This window comes from Anomaloglossus baeobatrachus, chromosome 9, assembly GCF_048569485.1.
Source record: "Anomaloglossus baeobatrachus isolate aAnoBae1 chromosome 9, aAnoBae1.hap1, whole genome shotgun sequence".
NCBI lineage: Eukaryota > Metazoa > Chordata > Amphibia > Anura > Aromobatidae > Anomaloglossus > Anomaloglossus baeobatrachus.
In genome coordinates, this window is record NC_134361.1 from 64718913 (window position 1) to 64741289 (window position 22377).

At 44.5% G+C, this 22377-nt stretch overlaps 1 protein-coding gene across 1 annotated transcript in view; it reads left to right on the top strand.

The window, feature by feature from the left end:
• Window positions 1-22377, top strand: part of F9 (coagulation factor IX) — a 106454-nt gene that overhangs the window by 12095 nt on the left and 71982 nt on the right. Inside the window, exons 3-4 of the mRNA XM_075322671.1 lie at window positions 9630-9654; window positions 22037-22150. Coding sequence (XP_075178786.1) covers window positions 9630-9654; window positions 22037-22150 — 139 coding nt within the window. The remainder of the gene's footprint in view (window positions 1-9629; window positions 9655-22036; window positions 22151-22377) is intronic.

The window sequence follows — 22377 nt, forward strand, 5'->3', positions numbered from 1 at the left end:
AGGCTGCTAATGATCATTCACAGTCGCCTTCACCGAATATAAGGTTCTGGATCCTGTTGCTGGTTGCCGGATATAGCTTCAGCATTGCTCCTGCATAACAGTCCTTATTGTTGTGATCTAGAGCTTGGTGACCTGTTGTGTGCTGTGGAAATATCAATGTTGTTAATTTATTTCCTCCCTGTGTTTACCTCCTCCTAGGTTCAGTCTCTCCCTTGTGTCTGGTTGCAGTGTGCATGAGTTTTGGTTCTTTCCTATGTCTGTGTGATTTGTGAGGTTTGCTTCTCCAGTTCTGGCCCTTTCCTTGGGTGGGGGGAGAGGAGGTATAAGATCAGGGCTTAAACAGTAATTAGGGACACACTGGGGGCCCAGACCTAGCAACCATCAGGCTTAGCTCTGGGATAAGGGACAGCTTAGGGTCCCTAGTTTGAGGGTCCGCTTAGAGGTCCATCTTCTATTACCCTGATTCTCCATGACAATAAGTGGGCCCACCGGGAGATTTACCTGTTCTCCAGCAGGCCAGTCCAAGCCTGCACATGGATGTTAACCATTCCTTTCATTAGATTCTATTTGTTCTATATACACACTGGAATGTTTAGATATAGTACAAAAGATATGGATATATTTTAAAATGCATGATGAACTGGCATACAAGGGTACTTTTTATAGGCATATCTCTGGTATGTGAACCTATTTGAACCACAGGACAGTCAATTGCACCACTTGACGCTGTTCACATGGACCATTAAAATTCTGAACGTATTGAAGACCGTTGGAGTCTCTGTACAGATGGTTGCTGGGTTATGACTAAAGGCTACTTTACACACTGCGATATCGGTCCCGATATCGCTAGTGTGGGTACCCGCCCCCATCTGTTGCGCGACACGGGCATACCGCTGCCCGTGCCGCACAACATCGCCCACAGCCGTCACACATACTTACCTGTCCGGCAACGTCGCTGTGACCGGCGAACCGCATCCTTTCTAAGGGGGCGGTCCGTGCGGCGTCACAGCGACATCACTGAAACGTCACTGAACCACCGCCCAATAGCAGCGGATGGGCGGAGATGAGCGGGACGTAACATCCCACCCACCTCCTTCCTTCCGCATAGCGGCCGGGAGGCAGGTAAGGAGAGCTTCCTCGTTCCGGCGGCGTCACACGCAGCGATGTGTGCTGCCGCAGGAACGAGGAACAACCTCGTTACTGCTGCAGTAACGAGATTTGAGAATGGACCCCCGTGTCGCCGATTAGCGATTTTGCACGTTTTTGCAACGATGCAAAATCGCTTATCGGTGTCACACGCAACGGCATCGCTAATGCGGCCGGATGTGCGTCACGAATTCCGTGACCCCAACGACTCCGCATTAGCGATGTCGTAGCGTGTAAAGCCCGCTTAAAGGCCCCGTCACACTAAGCAACATTGCTAGCAACATCGCTGCTAACGAACAACTTTTGTGACGTAGCAGCGATGTTGCTAGTGATGTCGCTGTGTGTGACATCCAGCAACAACCTGGCCCCTGCTGTGAGGTCGTTGGTTGTTGCTGAATGTCCTGGGCCATTCTTTAGTTGTTGCTGTCCCGCTGTGAAGCGCACATCGCTGTGTGTGACAGCGAGACAGCAACAACTAAATGTGCAGGCAGCAGGAGCCGGCTTCTGCGGAGGCTGGTAACCACGGTAAACATCGGGTAACCAAGAAGCCCTGTCCTTGGTTACCCGATATTTACCTTTGTTACCAGCCTCCGCCGCTCTCACTGTCAGTGCCGGCTCCTGCTCTGTGCACATGTAGCTGCAGGACACATCGAGTTAATTAACCCGATGTGTGCTGTAGCTAGGAGAGCAGGGAGCCAGCGCTAAGCATTGTGCGCTGCTCCCTGCTCTGTGCAGCTGCACCCTGTACTCTATACCCTATATATGTACCCTGTGCAGCTGCACCCGGTGTGCGCTGCTCCCTGCTCTGTGCACATTTAGCTGCAGCACACATCGGGTAATTAACCCGATGTGTGCTGTAACTAGGAGAGCAGGGAGCCAGCGCTCAGTGTGCGCTGCTCCCTGCTCTCTGCACGTGTAGCTGCGTGCGCTGGTAACCAAGGTAAATATCGGGTTGGTTACCCGATATTTACCTTAGTTACCAAGCGCAGCATCTTCCACGTGGCGCTGGGGGCTGGTCACTGGTTGCTGGTGAGCTCACCAGCAACTCGTGTAGCGACGCTCCAGCGATCCCTGCCAGGTCAGGTTGCTGGTGGGATCGCTGGAGTGTCGCAGTGTGACATCTCACCAGCAACCTCCTAGCAACTTACCAGCGATCCCTATCGTTGTTGGGATCGCTGGTAAGTTGCTTAGTGTGACTGGACCTTAAGAATCTGTACCCACAGGAGTGTTGATTTGATTCTTGTATTCAGTAGATAGATAATAATGGATGAATGGACAGAGCCTCTCTCCATACATCTGGTTATGGTACCAGGTCCATCCATTCGTTATACTGATGTACATTCATTTGAATGGTTACCATAAAGCTAATACTTTCTCTGTAGAGGTTGGCACAGGCAAAATGTTTGTCCAGTGGTTTTTCTGTACAATATCAGTTAGTCTCCAAGGGTTGTGAAAGCAGGACCCACTGCAATCAGCTCAACGTTGTAGCGTTAGTTATTAAAGGGGTGGTTCACTACTCTGCAACAGTGGCCACATCCCTGTAAGACTGATAGGGAAGGCCTTTTCTAAATACCTTGTTCAGCCAATTCTGCCTCTGAGAGGCACTATTGCGGACTGCTCATCCCAATGAAGTGACCCCCAGGCTCCGTGACCTCTGAGATCTGGTGATGTCACGTCAACTTCCAGTTGACCTGACATCACTGAGGCTGGCCCCAATCTTCCTAATTGATTGGGTTGTGGACGGTGTTTCGTCATTCATCACATTCCAGCGTCACAACCCAGCATCACCCCTGCTTGCAGTACTCTGCAGTGAAGGAGAGTGAGCGCAACATGCTGCGCTGTGATGAGCGGTGAAACATCGCTCTCAGCCCAGTCACTCAGGAAGACTGATGCCGGCTTCGGTGATGTCAGGTTAACTGGAAGTTTACATGACATCACTGGATCTCAGAAGTCACGGAGCCCGGGAGTCACTTCATGGGGATGAGTGGACCGCAATAGTGTCGGTCAAAGGCAGAATTGGCTGAACAACGTATTAGGCCACGTTCAGACACTCAGTATTTGGTCAGTATTTTACATCAGTATTTGGAAGCCAAAACCAGGAGGGGGTGAAAAATGCAGAAGTGATGCACATGGTTCTATTATACTTTCCCTGTGGTTGTTCCACTTCTGATTTTGGCTTCCAAATACTGATATAAATACTGACCAAATACTGAGCGTGTGACTGTAGCCTTAGAAAAAGCCTTCCCTATCAGTTTAAGGCCTCATTCATATGTCAGTATTTTGCATCAGTGTGTCATCAGTATTTGGATACCAAAAGAAGGAGTGTCTCCAAAACACAGAACAGGTGTCAGTCTTTCAATTATAGTTCTTATCTGCAAGTTCCACTCCTGGTTTTGGCATCCAAACACTGATGAAACACTGACGAAACACTGATGCAAAATACTGTCGTGTGAAAGAGGCCTTACAGGGATGTGGTCACTATTGCAGACTAGTGAACCACCCCTTTAATTAAAGGGGTGGTCTTCATGAGACAGTCCCTTTAGAGTTTGAAGCTGAAAGATACATATATAAATGGATGTGCATTAATGAAATCTGGTGCTGGGTAATCGTATTTAGATGTCAGAAAAGGAATGGTCAGTAAAGTCTCACATTTTAGAGGCTCCTATCAGTTTCAGTGCTAATAGCTGCTCTTTTTCTTCATTTCTATGGTCAATTAAGCCCTTGGTCTAATTCTCTGTAAAGCATATCTAATTAAGACGGCTGCGTCAAACCTAATGAAAATGCTCTTTTACATCTGACACAAAAGCAACAGGACACAAGAGAAACACATTAGTGCTCAGTATAAATAGTTTATTTATGCAGCACATTTATTCTCTGACGTAATATACAATTTAATCTACGGTACAATTTTCTGCCACATTCTCTTATTTTGTTTATTACATGAGAAGTAATGTTCTTCATTTAAAGGGGGAGTAGCAATCTCCTCTTTACATATCTGCAACTGAGCAGTGAGACGGGGCTGCACAGCAAATCGCAGCATAAAGCGAGTGAATAGGGTCAAAATTGGGACCCCTAAGATACCTGTGACAAGCATGTCCCAAATAGTCAGAAGCAGTTGGATTTTTGAGACTTCCTTGTACATGATTGCAGTATCTTGCAGGTATATATACAAAACTGATGTTTCAACCGGTTAAGTAGTGTTTTTCAAATGGTCGTTGGTTGATTCCCATTAAGGGTGCGGGAGCGCTATTCTGCAAGCAAGAATGAGTTAACCCTTTGTGTCAGCGTTCAGCTCTACAGGGATTTCTTGTCCCATGAAACACATATAGAAATAGGAACAAAACAGCGACTATATGAATAAGACCACTTAATCGGTTGAAACGTCACCAGTTTTGTCGTTCTTCCTTCGTATATATTCCCGCATCCAGCAAGTTACTGATTTATGCACCTGCACTTTTGGATTTTCTAATTGATGCAAATCAGAAAAAGAGTGTGCAGCGGATTGTCATTGTGGACCCCCTTCCGCTTGCACCTCAACGTATCAACGAGTGCCTGCCAAAATCTTCTCGCACTAAGACTAATAAAGCCATATGCTGCTGTGGCGCCCCTGAGGCTCCGGTAGCCACAGGGTACTGCGCCTCGTTAAGGTGCGGTACCCATCTCAGGTGAGGAAGGGTTTAAACATCGGTGTTGTCACATTTCATCTTACATACAGTTAGGTGCTTTCTCATGGGGTTTGGCTTTGGGTAGATGGTGGGGGGCCATCACAAGACATGGGACTTTCCAGTCTCCAGGAAAACCACCTGGGGGGAGGGTGCCACTTGCGGTTGAGGTAGGCGCAACTATCACACAATCTTCAGTCTAGTCGGGACCACAGTTCTGGCAACACAAATCACTTGGGACTCTTCTTCTTCACGGGGCCCGAGGCTTGGAGCGGGAGCTCAGCCCGGGTTCCTCACTCTAACGGGGACACCCTGCAGAAAGGACATTCTCTCTCTCTCTCTTTCTCTCTCTCTCAAACACCGGTGGTGGCTTTCCAATTTGCCTGGGATTGATCGGAGCCCGTGACTGCAGAGGCCAGTACCTGGGGTGCAGCATCCAATCAGTAAGTAAAGAAACTTGCAAGCGCAGCTGCTGACTGATACTCTGATTACTGAGGCCGACGCCCCGCTCTTTGGCACTCCCAGGGACTGCCATCCCCATCATCCTCCCAGGGCCCGCTCTGCCTGTGGGGAGCAACAACACCTTAGCTGCATTAACACCGGCCCCAGCGAGGATCCCTGCAGCGGCGGCTACATAGCTGGCCGTATACCACAGGTGGTGTCACGACAAACCATTCCAATCACCCAACTTTTCCCTCTATTTGTGTACGCCTTGGGGCAACGGAACCGGGCAAGGCCACCCATGACATCTCCAGACCTGACCCTCAATGGCTTGGCTATGAATAGGATAAGCCCTTTCCCCGTGGGATGCTACACTGCCGTAACCACATCTACATAACAGTAGGGATGAGAGGAAAGATCCCTGGAGGATCAAGATTGAGTCAAATTCATTTAAATTCACAGTTCACATGAATTCCAACATTTTGATTGGCTTTTCGTAAAATAAAAAATAAAAAACACCTAGCCATCACTATTTCCTACACAGCTGAGGACCAATAACATTATTTTGTGTTGGCTTTTGGGCTTCCCTATATTGTTGCCAGTCAGCATGGGAGTATGAGACTTTGTGCCTGCTCCAGATTAAATCACAGAGACTACGTACGTACGTACGTATGTAGAAAGCCATGATGAGACAGTCATGTATCAAAGCAGATTCCTCTTTATTTTTTTTTAGACAAAGTGCTTTTATGACATCATCATCAGTTAGCTATATAGGCATTTTTTGGATATAAATTGGCTCAGCTTATATCTTACATAGTGCTGGCATTAGAAATGAACTGAAAGAAGTTTTCAAGAGTTTTTGAAGCTGTATTTGAGGAGAATTTGGGCAGGGATCTGTGATAATAAAAGAAAAACTTCTCAAAAAAACTTAGCGTGGAACATAGAATTAGATCCTTTAAACATCGACATTAAGAATTTCGTGAGGTTTTTTTATTCATAAGACTAGAAAAGGGGATTTGTTACATGATGGACAAAAAAGTGCCTGACAGACCCCATTCACTATAGAGGTGCCCAAGTCAGAGCTTAAAAAGGTTGAAGCTTACCTTTAAGCAATTAGGTTAAAGAGAACCTGTCACTGGATGTTTATAATAGCTAATGGTCGGTGCAGTGCAGACTGGTCGGATGGGTGTCCCCGTTCTCCTGGGTCCGCACCTCCTCTTTCGGTCATCTTTGTACTCCTTCTGAAGCTAGTGTGAATGACGCATTCTACGTCATCTACACTAGCTGACATTGGGGTCCTGCGCATGCGCACTACAATACTTTGATCTGCCCTTCTCAGGGCAGATCAAAGTGCGCCGGCGCAGGACCTTAATGTCGGCTTGCGTGTATGATGTAGGACGCGTCATCCACACTAGCTTCAGAAGGAGGACAAAGATGTCTGAAAGAGGAGGTGTGGACCCGGAGAATGGAGACTCCCATCCGACCGGTCTGATCTGCACCAACCGTTAGGTAAGTATTATGAACATCCAGTGACAGGTTCCCCTTAAGGTCACTCAATTGTATTTTCTCCATCCTAGAAAAATGGTTTAATTATCCGGATCACACTCTGATCAATTTATCATCAGAGTTTGATCAAATGTGGAGAAGAATAAAAAAAAACAAAACAAAATTATTTTCTCAATTCTGTCAGTCCATGAAAATCAGACCACACTTGGATATCACCCTTTTTTTCACGGATCCATAGACTTCAATTGCCAAGTGGGATCTGATTTATGGAAGCAAATTTTGCACGATGTGATTTTTTTGGATCACTCGATCCAAAGAAAAAAAATCAGATGTGCACTGCCTCATGCAATATTATTGGTCCGAGTGTGATCCAATGTTTTATCAGATAGCACTTGGGCCGAAAATATGGTCGTCTTCATGAGCCCTAGGAGATAGGCTAGGGATAGGATCTAACGGGATGCAAATTTTGAGCACATCGACTAAATTAACTTTGGTAAATTTGCACTGTTAACCTAAAATTTATCAGAAAATTTAAAAACGTTGTAAATTCTGTCTATTTTGTAATTTGGAGTGTCTCTCAAAGAAAAAGGCTTTTTTTGTTAATCTTTTTTTACTATCAGTATCAAGTAACGTCTAATGCCAAAATGTTAAAATTACCAATTCCACATCTGAATATGCTTTTATACCATCATTATAGCATATTATTTTCCGGGGAAATGGCATTTTTTTCTGATATTTTAAGATAAAATACCTTTTTTGTGTCATTTTAGAAGCCTAGGTGGCAGGATGATTAGAGACTGACTCATTCTACATGACACTATTATTATAAGAGGATTAGAAAGGTTCTTCTTCTAAATTTACCGCTGCAAAAATCTTATTACTAAGGAAGTAACATAGAGTAGAAAATATGTTTTGATTCCAACCAAGAAATATGTTCATTAACTCTTTCAGGGAAGGACCATTTTTAGTTTTTGAAAAAGGAGATCCAGTGCTGACCAAAAGTCCAAAAATGTATTAAATATAGCTCTAAAATCCAGCAAGTGAAGGCTTATATCATGAAGAATCAGAACAACGCGTTTCGATGTTCAGGTCTTATGTGGGCTTTACACGTTACGATCTATCGTGCGATTGCACAAGCGATCGTACCCACCCCCGTCGTTTGTGCGTCATGGGCAAATTGCTGCCCGTGTCGCACAAAGTCGTTAAACCGCCATCACATGTACTTACCTGCTGAGCGACCTCGCTGTGGGCGGCGAACATCCTCTTCCTGAAAGGTTAGGGACGTTCGGCATCACAGCGACGTCACACAGCCGCCGCCCAATAGAAGCGGAGGGGCGGAGATGAGCGGGGCGTAAACATCCTTCCTTCCACATAGCCGGCGGGAGCCGCGGGACGCAGGTAAGCTGTGTTCATCGTCCCCTGGGTGTCACACGGAGCAATGTGTGCTACTCCGGGTACGATGAACAACCGGCGCCATGTTAAATAAACAATTTTTTAAAACTCAGCGTCGAGTACACGACTCATGATTTGTGAGCGATTCTGCGTTGCTCGGAGGTGTCACCCGAGACGACGTCGTGAACGATGCCGGATGTGCATCACGAAAACCGTAACCCCGACGATGCATCGCACGATAGATCGTCTCGTGTAAAGCCCGCATCAATCATGCGAGAACATGCTTAAGACCTGAACTTCGAAACGCATTGTTCTATCTAATTTTTCATGATATAATCCTTCACTTGCTGGATTTTATAACTATATTCAATACATTTTTGGACTTTTAATTTTCCTGGTCAGCACTGGATCTCCTTTTCTTATACTGATTAGTGGCCAAGCTATTCCATGCGCAGGACCTCTGGATCCAACAGCAAGTTACTGATCAGTGAGCTGGACTTTCTTTGCTTTATGTGCAATTTTAGTTTTTGTGCTTTTGTTCTTTTTCCTACCTTTCTTTAAAGAACAATATGAAATTCTATATTTTTTTTTTTGCCAGACGAGTTGTAATTTTGTTTAAATGACACCGTTCACTTTACCACATAATGTGCTGAAAAACAAATAAAAACACAAATGAGGTGAAAAGGTTAAAAAAAAATGCCTCCATTATTTCTTGGGGTACCTGTTTCCGATGTTTTTTGTATTGTAAAAATTGACCAGGCTTCATGATTCTCCTGTCACAGCACAGACTTAGGGAAGGTCCGGCACGAGGCAAAAACACACAACAACAGCAGTTACGTCCAGAGAAACAAGGGGTACATCGGGGACTCTATAACAATGGTGGGCCCTGATACTAGTGAGAGGGAACATGGACACCTCCTCCACTTACCTGCTGCTGTAGCTTGGACTCCTAGCCAGTACCTATACAAGTTCCTCACCTGTTGCCAAGCATGAACCTGAAGCCTGAGTCCCTACAATAGTTCTGGCTAGTGAGTGGACAGGTAAGGGACGCTAGTCCCACTGCTGCACTAAAACAACACACCAGGGAAGGAAGACAGACAGAAAATACAATGATAAACTGCTGCAGTCAGCACCCAGATTGCAGCCACCAGATCTACTACAACAGAGGGATACAGCAGCTCTTTCCATCTCCTGGCCCAGCATTCAAATGGTAAAGAACAACCGACATCCTTTGCTGGTAGCAGAGGGTATATAAAGGGACCGGGAGTGGTTTGCAATCGGAAACACCTGACAGCTGTACAAAGGCTTGTTTTCTGCAATAAGAGGTGTCATTTTTATTAGTAGAAATGTTGAATAGCTATGATAAAATGCTTTTTACTGCATTTTGGGGATTGTTGTTGTTTTTTTTTGGTTTTCTTTTTATTATTATTATTATTATTATTATAATCATTATTATTTTTTTTTTCTTTTTCCTTTCCTCAGCTGGAATTTTGGAAGCAGTACATTGGTAAGATTTATCTCTATTCACATTTACTCAGCTTATTTTATTTCTGTAAATTATGGAACATTACATTGCATTCACATTAATACTGGCTTATTTGTTTTAATTATTTCTATGCACAAAAAACTCTAATTAAAATGTATATATTCAGCAACAGCCCAGCTGCTATAATGAGATAAAGGTTCTCAAACACCACCAGTGAGGCAAACAACGCGGTTGCATACTGATGGCTGAACTATCCTAAAAAGTAAATTATTGCATAGAAGCTATTAACCTCTTTCATACTTTAATTATGTAGGTATAATGTAAAGAACACTTTTGGACCTTGCTGAAATCTGATAGAAAAGAATGATAAAATGTTTCTTATAGTTAAAGATATGACCTTCCGCACTCACACCAAACTTGCCAACTTTTACAAGTGATGGGGAGATTTTGTAATAAAGTATAAAACCCCCCAAATTATGGCATTTAAGGCACAAAACATAACTATATGTGATACTATTTATCTCATTCCAAAGACCACAGAATATAGACCTCATACTATCCCCTATAAAGTGCAACTACTGTACATATTAGGCCTTAGGCCCCCTTCACACGCACCTGAAAAAAACGTACTGTTTTTTCAAGGATGTATTAAAGGGGTGGTTTGCTCCCCGTGTGCCGTGTTTGTGGCACATGCGTGTTCTCCGTGTGTTATACGTAATAACACACGGAGAACGGAAAGCCCCGCCTTACCTGATTCTTCTGGAGCTGTCTGTGGTGCTGACTGACAGTGTCCGGCACAGACCACGCCCCGCTGACGCTGCTTCCGGCCCCCAGTGAAGAAGATGCGTTGTTCATATTCACTGGGGGCCAGATGCAGGTGGACAGCCGCGGCAGAGACTGCAGGGCTGGTGGAGGCGAGTATGTGTTTTTTTATTTTTAAAATGACACGTGCGTTTCTCCGGCGCATGTCACGTGGGACCGCATCCGTGTGGTACGTGTGCGGACCGCGTGACACCCGTGCTGCCGGAGAAAAATGGACATGCCTCCGTATGGAGCACACTGGTTCACGTCTGCTCCACACGGAGGCACGGGCCAATGGCTGAACACGTGTGTGCACATAAACCCATTGATTTTAATGGGTATATGTGTGCCCGTGTCTCCGGTACATGCGGAAACGGACCTAGCACGTACCGGAGGCACGGACGTGTGAAGGGGGCCTTAAACAAATAGATTCACCATTCATTAAAAATGAATAAAACCCCATCATTTTATCATTTTAAAGGGAATCTGTCAGCAGGTTTTTGCTATATAAGCTAAAGCCAGCATGCTGCAAGGGTTAAGACAGAAAATCCAGGCATGCCTGTGTTGTCACTGTCCAATCTTTTTTGTTTATTTGCCATGTTTGTTTTAGCAGACCCTTATCATTTCTGTGTGCCATGTTGTCCGGCACACCCCCTCCTCTGATTGACATCTCCAAGTCAATGTACAATCTCTATAAAGAGCCTAGTATGGGCGGAGACATCTCTGTCAGCTCTGCTAAATGACTAAAGCTAAAAATGCCCAGGGCTTAGCATTCAGAGAATAGCTAGATCTGTTGCAGCAAACAACAATGATTGTATCAAAACTAAACCAAGAAGCCCAGTAAGTGAAACAGCACTGGGATCAGAGTCTCTAGCCCTACACTATGCTATTTCCAGATTCATAGCAAAAACTTTTTGGAAAAAATTCCTTTTCATTCCATATGTAGCAATCAAACAAGATCTCTGGCTTATCATCCCATCTCCAGGATCTAATACTTATAGCCTACTTATATTTTTCAGGAAAGGCATCCAAACCTTCATTAGGTTCTAGACAGTCTAAATACATAAACCACACATAAGAACTCCATAAAATATTGATCCGTTAAAGGGAATCTGTCAGCAGGTTTCTGCTACTTTATCTGAGAGCAGCATAATATATACAGAGATTCTGAATCCAATGATATATCACTTAGATTACTGGCTGCAGCCGTTCTAACATAGCCAAATCTAAAAATTGTGGTTATCTACCAGAGCCCTGAGAGCTGCCCCCGCCTAGACCAGGCTCTCGATAGAGATTTTACATTGACAGTGAGGTGTCAGAGGAGGGGGCGTGCCGGACTGTCATACACGTGACATTGTAGTCCAGCAATGATAAGGGTCCCTGCTGCTTAAAAAAAGCAAATAAACAACAGATTGGACCTGGACAAGACAGGCATCCCTGAATTCTCTGTTTAAACCTTGCAGCATGCTGTCTTCAGATTACATAGCAAAATCCTGCTGACAGATTCCCTTTAAATAATAGAGAAATTCCCAGATCACTCCTTAGTCCAATACACATACCATAACCGTGGTCAGATTACCCCTTTATAGGAGGTGTCAGACCAGAAAATGAAACATTCCTCCCACTAGTCCACTAGTCCCAACATCAGGGTTTTGCCCGGATCACTGTGGAGTGAAGACTGCAGGAATGGGTAGAATAAAGTTTAATTCAAAGATGCATTGCCTATGGGATTTGTATGCTCTTCTAGGAGCCCGGGAAATCTTTTCTTTTCCTAGGAGTCTACATTACAGCTTACTTTAGATGGATTGAACTAGAGCAGAAAGAATTGTTGGTGTACTGATTCACAAGACATACATCTGCTGCTAGTTTTCATTGTCTTACCATATGATATATTTCTAGTATCTGACCACAATGACCTGACCTGACCTCAATTACTAAAAAAGGAGGCTGCACTACGAAAAGGAGTGTCAAGTATGATTGTCCATTTGTAGTGACCAAGTCATGGTCCCGGCTCTCACACTAACAGATGTTCAAAATGTAGACAATATTTAAAGTGTAATTGTCATTTTATTTGAATTTTCAAAGTAAACTGTTATATGTGTGTACATAGGGAATAACACTATTTATGGCCATTGTATGACTTGTACAAGGGACTACTGATAAGTCTTTGACTTTGTGATCTTTTTTTGTTTCTATGGTAACATCACATGAAAGCCTTATGTGTCTAATATATGTTTTCAATATTTTGTGTTTGTTGCATATGGCAACAGTGTTCTACGCACGCGGGAAAACCTTGTGTCGCGGGCGGAAGAGGGGACGCTGCGCTCTCCCACTGCTCGGGTCCGGCTGCCGCTGCTCCACGGCTGCTGCTGCTCGGTGGCTCGACCGATGGGCCGGATCCCGGGAACTCGAGCGGCGCTCTTCGCCCGTGAGTGAAAAGGGGTGGTTTGATGTTGGGGATATTGTCCGTGATGCCACCCACGGTTGTGGTGATTGTGTGGACACCACCGCTGCTCTGGACGGGGATCCCGGGAGCGGTGACAGGGAGCAGCTTTGTTGTTATTTCTCCCCTCCGTGGGTAGGGGGTTGGTTGTCCCAGGGCCCGGTGATGGGGTAGGGATGAATGACAGGTGGGTTGCGGGGCCTGGTGAGGTGCAGGGTCGCAGGGGCAGCGCTGTGCCGCACGGCACGGAGGTACTCACTCAGCCCAATGATGATGACACAGTTCACGGTAAAACAAGCGGCTGGATGGACGGGTCCCTCAGACGGCTGCGGTTTCTTCTTCCCTGTAGGTTGGTGATGACTGTCTCTCCCTGCACCTAAGTTCAATGTTGGTAGCGATGGGTTCCCACGGGTAACCCGCTCCCCGACTTGGATGTAGGCCGGAGGAGCCCCTTTTGCCCGCAGGCGCTGGCCCTGGAAAACGGTTGCCCTTGGCGGTGGCGGTGTCTCCCCTTCACGGTTGGACGGTTGCCTTCTATCGGGACTTGGCTGTTTGGAAACCCGGAGGTCCCCTTCACTAACGGATTTGGCAAATTAACGGCGACTCCAAGCCTTGCCGGGATCCGAAAGGCCCCTGCCAATGGTGCTGGCTTCTCTTTGTATGCCGGTCCAGTACCGCCGGGTCACCACCCGTACACGGTCCTTACGGCAGACTCCAATCGGCCTCCACTGCAGACGGTCACCACCGTCTGCCAACCTTGCTGCTCCGTCCGGGCCACACACCCGGACTCACTTCAGTCTGCTCTCTTGCCACTTCACTACTTCTCACTTTTCCTCCTTCCACTTTCACTGTCCAAGCTGATCTGCTCCTTTTCCCTCCTCCAGGACTGTGAACTCCTTGGTGGGTGGAGACCAACCGCCTGGCTCCACCCCCTGGTGTGGACATCAGCCCCTGGGGAAGGCAACAAGGGTTTTGTGTCTGGCTTAGATGTGCCTAACCGGGGTGTAGGGTGTGGTGGTGTTGTGCTCTGTGGCCCCTGGCTTGTCCAGGGCGACACACTTGCGTACTGCAGAAATTCTTTTGTAACCTTGGCCAGATCTGTGCCTTACCACAATTCTGTCTCTGAGCTCTTTGGTCAGATCCTTAGACCTCAAGAATTCTCATTTGGTGTGACATGCACTGTGAGCTGTGAGGTCCTATATAGACAGGTGTGCGCCTTTCCAAATCAAGTCCTATCACTTTAATTAAACAAGAAGATGTGTGTCAGCTCACCCCTCTTCACTGCCGGACTCCACACCGATGCAAGGAACGCCCTGGCCCGGGCGGAAGGCAACATCAGAAAGAACAGGAATCCAGCATCACGGAGAATGTGTAGAAGAATAAAATTTTTTTTTTTTTTTTTTTTTTTTTTTATTGGAATTATTCTTAAAAACAGGTATTCAATCCAGTAAGCACAGAGGCACAAGTATGGTAGCGGATTATCCAACGCGTTTCGACCAGAAGGTCTTACTCATGGCAATGTACTGTTTTTAAGAATAATTCCAATAAAAAAAAAAAAATTTTATTCTTCTACACATTCTCCATGATGCTGGATTCCTGTTCTTTCTGATATCACTTTAATTACACACAGCTGGACTCCAATGAAGGAGTAGAACCATCTCAAGGAGGACCACAAGGAAATGGACAGCATGTGACTTCAATATGAGTGTCTGAGCTAAGGGTCTGAATACTTATAACCATGTGATATTTCAGTTTTTCTTGTTTAATAATTTTGCAAAAATGTCTACATTTCTGTTTTTTTCTGTCAAGATGGGGTGCAGAGTGTACATTAATGAGAAAAAAATGAACTTTTTTGAATTGACCAAATAGCTGCAATGAAACAAAGAGTGAAAAATGTAAAGGGGTCTGAATACTTTCCGTACCCACTATAACTCGGAGTGCCTTCGCAAAACAAAAGTAGAGCCACCTTTGCAGATGATGACATGAAACGGATGACCCTGACTCTATACACTTATATTCAGTGAGACTGTACCCACCAGTCGGGTTCTTGGAGGGAATATGCATATTGCACAATTGTGATCATGTGACCACCATTCTCTGCTTAGAAGTGGTAAATCCTTGCAGTGCACAGTGCATGCACTGGGAGGATTTATAACGCTGCAGTCACATAGAGTAAATGGCACTTTACACGCTGTGATATCGATATCACTAGAGAGCGTACCTGCCCCCCGTCGGTTGTGCGTCACGGGCAAATCGCTGCCCGTGGTGCACAACATCGCTTACACCGGTCACACGGACTTACCTTCCCTGTGACGTCGCTGTGGCCGGCGAACCGCCTCCTTTCTAAGGGGGAGGTGCGTGCGGCATCACAGCAACATCACGCGGCAGCCGTCCAATAGAAGAGGAGGGGTGGAGATTAGCGGCTGGAACATGCCGCCCACTTCCTTCCTTCCTCATTGCCGGTGGATGCAGGTAAGGAGATGTTCGTCATTCCTGTGGTGTCACACATAGCGATGTGTGATGCTGCAGGAATGACGAACAACCAGCGGCATGCACCACCAACGATATTATGAAAAGGAACGACGTGTCAACGATCAACGATTTTTGACATTTTTGCGATCGTTGATTGTTGCTCCTAGGTGTCACACGCGATGTCGCTAACGATGCCGGATGTGCGGCACTAATGACATGACCCCGACGATATATCGTTAGCAATTTCGCAGCGTGTAAAGCACCCCTAACACATAGAGGGACAGAAGACATCATTTTTTACTGGACAACCCCTTTAATGGTGCACTACTAATGAGCTCTACTCATATGATTAGTTCGCCAAATTCTTGATATTGGCCCATTTACTACATAAGACTGTGTAGACAGGTAACGCATTTTATTTTTGCAAGAAAAATTATCCCTTCTGGCTCAACCAGAAGACTGTATAATCATTTAATTCATCACTGATAGGTTTTGCATACACAGAGGATTTGCCTACTGTCTTAGCGTATACAGGCCGAGCAGACACACATATGCTTCCTACTGAGAAACTAATACAAAAATCTCATATCATAAGAGGTCAGAGAGTTATTGCTTTGTTCACAAAAAGAACACGCTCTATGCAATAAATCATTCTGATAGAAACATGAATTCTTGAAATAAGTACTCTACATGCAAAGCGGCCTCGAGAATAATTGAATTGCAAGAGATAAAGAGCATTTGATTGAGATATCTGCGCAGAAATAAGAGTTTTGATCGTGTAATTAACTGCAATTTGGCAAAGTCTGCATTTATTATGATTATCAATGAGTTCCGTCTTGGTGACAGTCAGTGCCATCTATAAATCTCCTCGTCCTCGTATATTAAAAGTTGTGTTGTAATATAAATAACTAGAGATCGGAGAAACTTTTCAAATTCTACAGCTTTGCCGAATTTTTCCTGAAATTACAAATTTGCCCCAAATTGATTACCCTCAAATCACAAGTAAGCCAAAAGATGTGTATAACACTCCGAAGACCAACCCCTTTCAAGCTCTCAAAAGCAAAAATAGCTTGAGTAATGTCCAAGTGACCTCAGCATTTATGACTATGGGTAAAGGAATAGTGTCACGCAGTGACTACCGGGGTTCCACCAGGTACACGGCAACCCCCAGCAAGCGCCTCTATACAGAGGGTACACATTATAATGGTGGTCCCTTCAGCTAGGGAAAGGGGAGCAGGGTCAGTTCCTGAACTCACCTGAGACTAATCCCTGCACTTCCTGACGTCCCTATATGGGTTCTTTCACCCCGTCGCCAATTGCGTGCCTATCCCTGTCCCTCCCTGGTCTCAGCTACATTTAGTGCGTAGGGCAGCGGAAACGCTAGTCCCACTCTAGGTTAAAGACACAGAAATGATAAGACAGACAGGGGTAAAATAAACAGCAATCATACAAAGCACTCCAAACAACAATAGGTAATAATGAGGAACGAACCAGAGAGGAAAAACCACAGAGGACTAAGGAAGGGAAAACAACACAACTTTCTCGCAGCAAATGTTCTCAGAATGGCTTCCTGCTCCACAGCTCACAGGTTCCCTCTAGAGGCAAGAATAGCAGAAACTATCACCAGCAGTTACCTGGACTAGGGGGGAAGCCTTTAAAGCAGAGCTGATTAGCAATAGAGAGCAACTGACTATTGCTTACACTCAGAGTTTCAGGAGACCAGAGGATCTACTTAACCCAAGCAGTGCTGGATAAAGGAAAATCTGCACAGCCAGCAGTATTAACCTGAGCAAGTGTGGATGAAGCCCTGCGCTGTGATCTCCTGACACCAGAAATAGGAGAGACCACTCTGCATCATGGTAACTTTGTGACAAGTAGTAACTGTTTTTCACTGCTGTGCTATAACAAATTATCTGTTGAATTTGTTTAGTGTTCTATAGCTTCTCTTCCTACCTCTGAGAATAAGCAGTAAGCTCTGATGTCCTCTCACTATCCAGATCACACCAAAATGGCCGCTGCTTCCTATGCTTTTTTACAGACTATGAAAATCCCTTGTGATTGGCTGTGTTATCCCATGTCTGAGGTCATGTGAGCCCTCTCTGGCTGATGCAGTCTTCTGCAAAGTGTAAAATTCCAGCAGTCATTTTAGGCAAATCACAAAAAGTGAATTTGTGTTTCGAATTTTGAATTCTCAACTTGAAATAACAGAAAGTTTAGAAATCAAAACACAAATTGTATTAGAGGTTTGTACAACTACAGTATGTTTATCCCTTATACAGTCTGTGATGTATATATTTGTCACATGTTGCTGCAAGATATATGGAGCAGGTTGAAGAGTTGAGCCACTTCATACTCGGCAACTTCTGCTCCTATTGCATGGCTATCATCTGCCGTTGTTGCCGGCACTAGTGACCATCCCAATAAGATCACGCCAAGGGATGAATATACAATTCAAAACAGAAAAGGAAGAACCCAAAGACATCTGAAAAAGTAAAGTCCTCTGTTCAGACAAACATTGAGCCTGTATGATTTGTTGAAGGACGCCACAAAGAAGCCTCTGAATTAAAAAATACCACATTCACATAAATTTGTATGGGAACCCCTAAATGTTTCACATTTAGGGATAAGTGAATCTGTCAAAATTCAAATTGGGTAGAAAAACTGAATGGGAACAAAATTGCAGAAGACTATCAGGTTTGGCTATAAGGAATGTAAAAGGCAGGTGATCCCCCAGGCGGGTTGTGGGCAGGCATATCTCCAATGGACGACTGAAAATATCAGCTGCTGCTGCCTCGTGGCTATGGGATGAACTCCTCCAGAATAGTTGATCAATTTGGACAACGAATCCGCCGTATTCCAAACACCACTTCAATGTTCGTGCTACTTAGTGCAGCCCTCCGGCAGCTGTAACATACAGAAGATAATATGTGTAAAGTCCAAGACATCGAAACTCCTTGCATTAGCTAAAAACCTTATTTGATCCCAGCACACACTACAAAAATACAAAATGCAACGTTTCAGCCAACACAGGGTCTCTGGCTACCCATTAAAAAGATATCAATTGATCAATTTGGACAATATCACGATTTTAGGCTGCACTGCTGTATGGAATAATCCATAGGACCAAGATGAATTGAACGTTTTTTTATTTCCACAATGCATGTCAACTCTGGACCGGTGTCATTCTCAAGTATAAAAAACAATTGCCTAGCATGTGTTCAAGGGCAGGGGTTTTATATAGACTGGGAATGTAACTGAAGTTGAAGAAAATGTCTAATGTGTCGAAAGGAGGACAATCACCTTAAACATTTGTTGTCAATTAGGATTTGTGTTTGTAACGACCAAGTTACAGTCTGAAGAGAGTCGTGCCGTAAGGCATCCCAGAAAAATTTCAGAAGCTGAAATCCCATTTCCAGGGAGGAATGGTCAAAAAAAATCCTGAAATCCCTTTTCCAGGGAGAAATGGTCAAAAAAATCCTCTTCGACCCTGTGTAAATCTTCATTGTAGCCACACGAAATGTTTGTTGAAAGTGATTGCTGCTAAGTAGTGATGGGCGAAGGTGAACGGTAAAGTTCAGAGTCCATTCTGGACACCCTAGTGTCTGTGCGCAGACCGCGATCACTGACTTCTCAGGGAAGTCCGTGTTTTTGTTCGGGTTTGGCCACCCAGATAAAAAAAGAGGAAGCAAAATGGGGATTCAAGCAGGATAATTATACTTACCGAGTTTCCATACGGCTCTCAAACTTCTTCCGTGTGTGCTCATTAAAGGTTATGAATATTCACTGCTTCCCTGCCCACCCTCTGTGACATCATCTTTGATTGGTTGCAGTCAGACTGCCGGCGTGTCGGCGTCTATGATGGTTGCCCTCACACTAGCTGTCTGGGTCACCAGAGTGGAGTATAAAAATAAATAATTTGAAAACATGTCATAGGGTCCCCCGTATTTTGATACCCAGCTCAGATAAAGCAGAAATCTGGACACTGCAGCCCCCAGTTGTCTGTGTTATCTTGGCTTATCAAAATATGAGGGATCCCTTAAGGATTTTTTTAAATTATGTAAATACATAATTTAAAAAAAACGTAGTTGAGTCCCCCCAATTTTGATACTCAGCGAAAATAAAGCAAACAGCTGAGGGCTGGTATTCTGAAGCTGGGGAGACCCATGGTTATTGGGCCTCCTCAGCCTAAAAAAAGCAGCCCGCAGCCACCCCAGAATTGTTTCATCTGTTAGTTGTGCCAATCAGTTACCCAAGTCATCCTGATTGCCTTGGAGCGGTAGCAATTAGGGTAAAATAAGGGGTTAATGACAGCTGTGATTTGTCAAAAAAATCCCAGCTGCCACGAAGCCCTGGATTAATAATGGGTGTGGGGTCTATGATACACCCATTACTAATCGTGTAAATAAAAATAATTAAACAGACAGCACAAGGAAAAATCCTTTATTAAAAAAAAACAAAAAAAACTCTTTCTCCAATTTATTAACCCCCAAAAGACCCCGGTAGATCCAAGTAATCCACACTACAACATCCCACGCCAATCATGTCCCTGCTACATCTTGAAATCACAGTTTCACATTAGAAAACATGGACAATAACTGCGGCCTATTGGACACACTGAGGGAACTGCAATTGTGATATCAGTTACATCAACTGTGACCTCAGGTGAACTCAATGCCAGATTACCGGCTTAGGCTATGTGCGCATGTTGAGTATTTGGTTGCAGAAAATCTGTATCACCTGAGAGAAAAACATACCCGGAAGCAGAGTGAAAGCCACATGGAAACTCCGTAAGTATAATTGTCTTGCTATAATCACCATTTTGCTTCCTTTTAGAGACCCCTTGCCTTACTAACACCATTTTATAACACTTAAGTTGGGGTTCCTTAGACTTATATGGGGTTCGGCGTCTGCGCTCAAGTTTGGAGTAAAGTCTGGTCCCGAAAGTGATACATTTTTTTAAGTCCATCCGGACCCTCTGAATTCGAACATCTGGGGGTTCATCCATCTCTACTGCTAAGCAAGGATCTACAGGTTATTATATTCAGTGGTTTTCTTATTTACATCATCATTTTTGAACTTATGCCGAGTCATATATGCATATTTCCCTGGTGTTATAGTGTATAATATTTGTTAGTGTGTTTGTCTATAACAATGTGTTAGATAACATTCAGAGCACATAATTTTAGTAATCAGTGCAGAAATGTAATCATTTCCAAAGGGTTCACTTACTTTTTCTTATATAATCTCTCATTTTGCAATGACTAGACTTTACTTACATGAACCTGGAATCATAAGCTCTTGCACTAGATATGAGAGAATATACTTGAGTGGAATTTAATTCTACTTGAATCTTAAAAAAAAAAAAATCCACATTAGTCAAAATGAAAGTGGCCGCTGGCTGGCAATTTACTGAACCAAAAATTGCCATCAAATGTTTAAAAAAGCTTTATACTCACTTTACTGCTCACCTCTCGACCCCTACACTTCTCATCATCATCCTCATGATCCTCAGCTCATCTTCTGGTCACTGCCATCCACTCTGAAATTCTGCATATGAGCGCGTGAGGTCACAGTACACATCATGACCTGTTGCGCCCTTTCGCAGAACCCTCCTGGACCATATCAGAGGCGGCAGTTCCAAGCTAGTGAAAGGCATGAGGATTTCAGAGCAAGCGTCAATGATTAGGAGATAAAGCAAAGACCAGAAGGGTGATGGTGATGAGGGGAGGGGCTGAAGAGGTGAGTGGTAAAGTGAGGATAAGGATTTTTTTTACTTTTTTACATATTATATTTATTATTCTCTGGCTTTGTGGGAGACCCCGAAACACAATAAGGGAATGAACTTGTTTAAGAATTGATTTTCTCTGGGATAATCCGCATGAACAGGTGTGATCCGGTCATTTCTGTCTAACACCTAACAGTGGTGTCGATTTGTATGACTGTATGTAACAAACAATGGGGGATAGCGGGGAACCAGTGCTCCTAAGCTGTCCCTCAAGCTAGGGGGGCCTTAAGCTATCCCTAATCTCAGGGATACTCTTGATGGTGGAAAGGCCTGAGTCTCCTTCCTGGACCTGTTCCTGACCAGCTTTGACCTGATTCCCTCTCCCCTCCCCCCAGAGAGGGACAGGACAGGATTGGGATGAAACCCACTGATAAAGACAAACAAGGGAAAACTAAAACTATGTCACACAGTGCACACACACACACAAAGGTAAAGACAATAAGGGGTTCAGGAGGGAAAACAAGAGCAGAAAGGAAGTATAAAACAACAGCAGCACAACCGTACCAAGCAAAGAGCACAACTTTGATCAGTAAGTTTGGGACACCAAACCTCGTAGACGAACGTAGAATAAACTATAGCCTGTATGGGTGGAAGGTTTCAACCAGCATAAATAGGAGGGGGCAGATATGATAGGCTTCTCGACAACAAGTGACCAAAGGAGCAAGCAGACTAGCAGAGATTAACCCTTAATAGCCTGCCTATGCATCAGTATACAGCAGGCAAAGCCCGAGTCTGCCTTTGTTGATCCCATACAACAGAGGAACCATCAGGTGGAGTGTCAGAATCTGAAATCTGAACAGCGCCCAATGCCATCATGACAGTTGGCGCAGTTTGTACATAATTCTGTGCAGTTCTGAGCTTTCCTATTTTATTGCATCTGCTTATTTATTTTTTTTTCCTAGATGGAGATCAGTGCGTATCCAACCCTTGTTTACATGGAGGTGTATGTAAAGATGATGTGAGCGCCTACGTGTGCTGGTGTCAACAAGGATACCGAGGAAAGAACTGTGAACTGGGTTTGTATCAACCACCTGTGTTTACGCATAAATACATTCATTACCATAATGCAAATTATGTAATTGAATAATTGTGTTGACTTTCTAAGCGCTTTTGCACAAAGAGAAGTAAGAACACTGGAAAAGCAGAACTTGTAGATGACTAGAGATTACGCACTGGTGAAACGGCAGGTTCGGCCGGCGCTCATCTGATGTATATGGGCGCCTCTTTAAAAAACACAATAGTA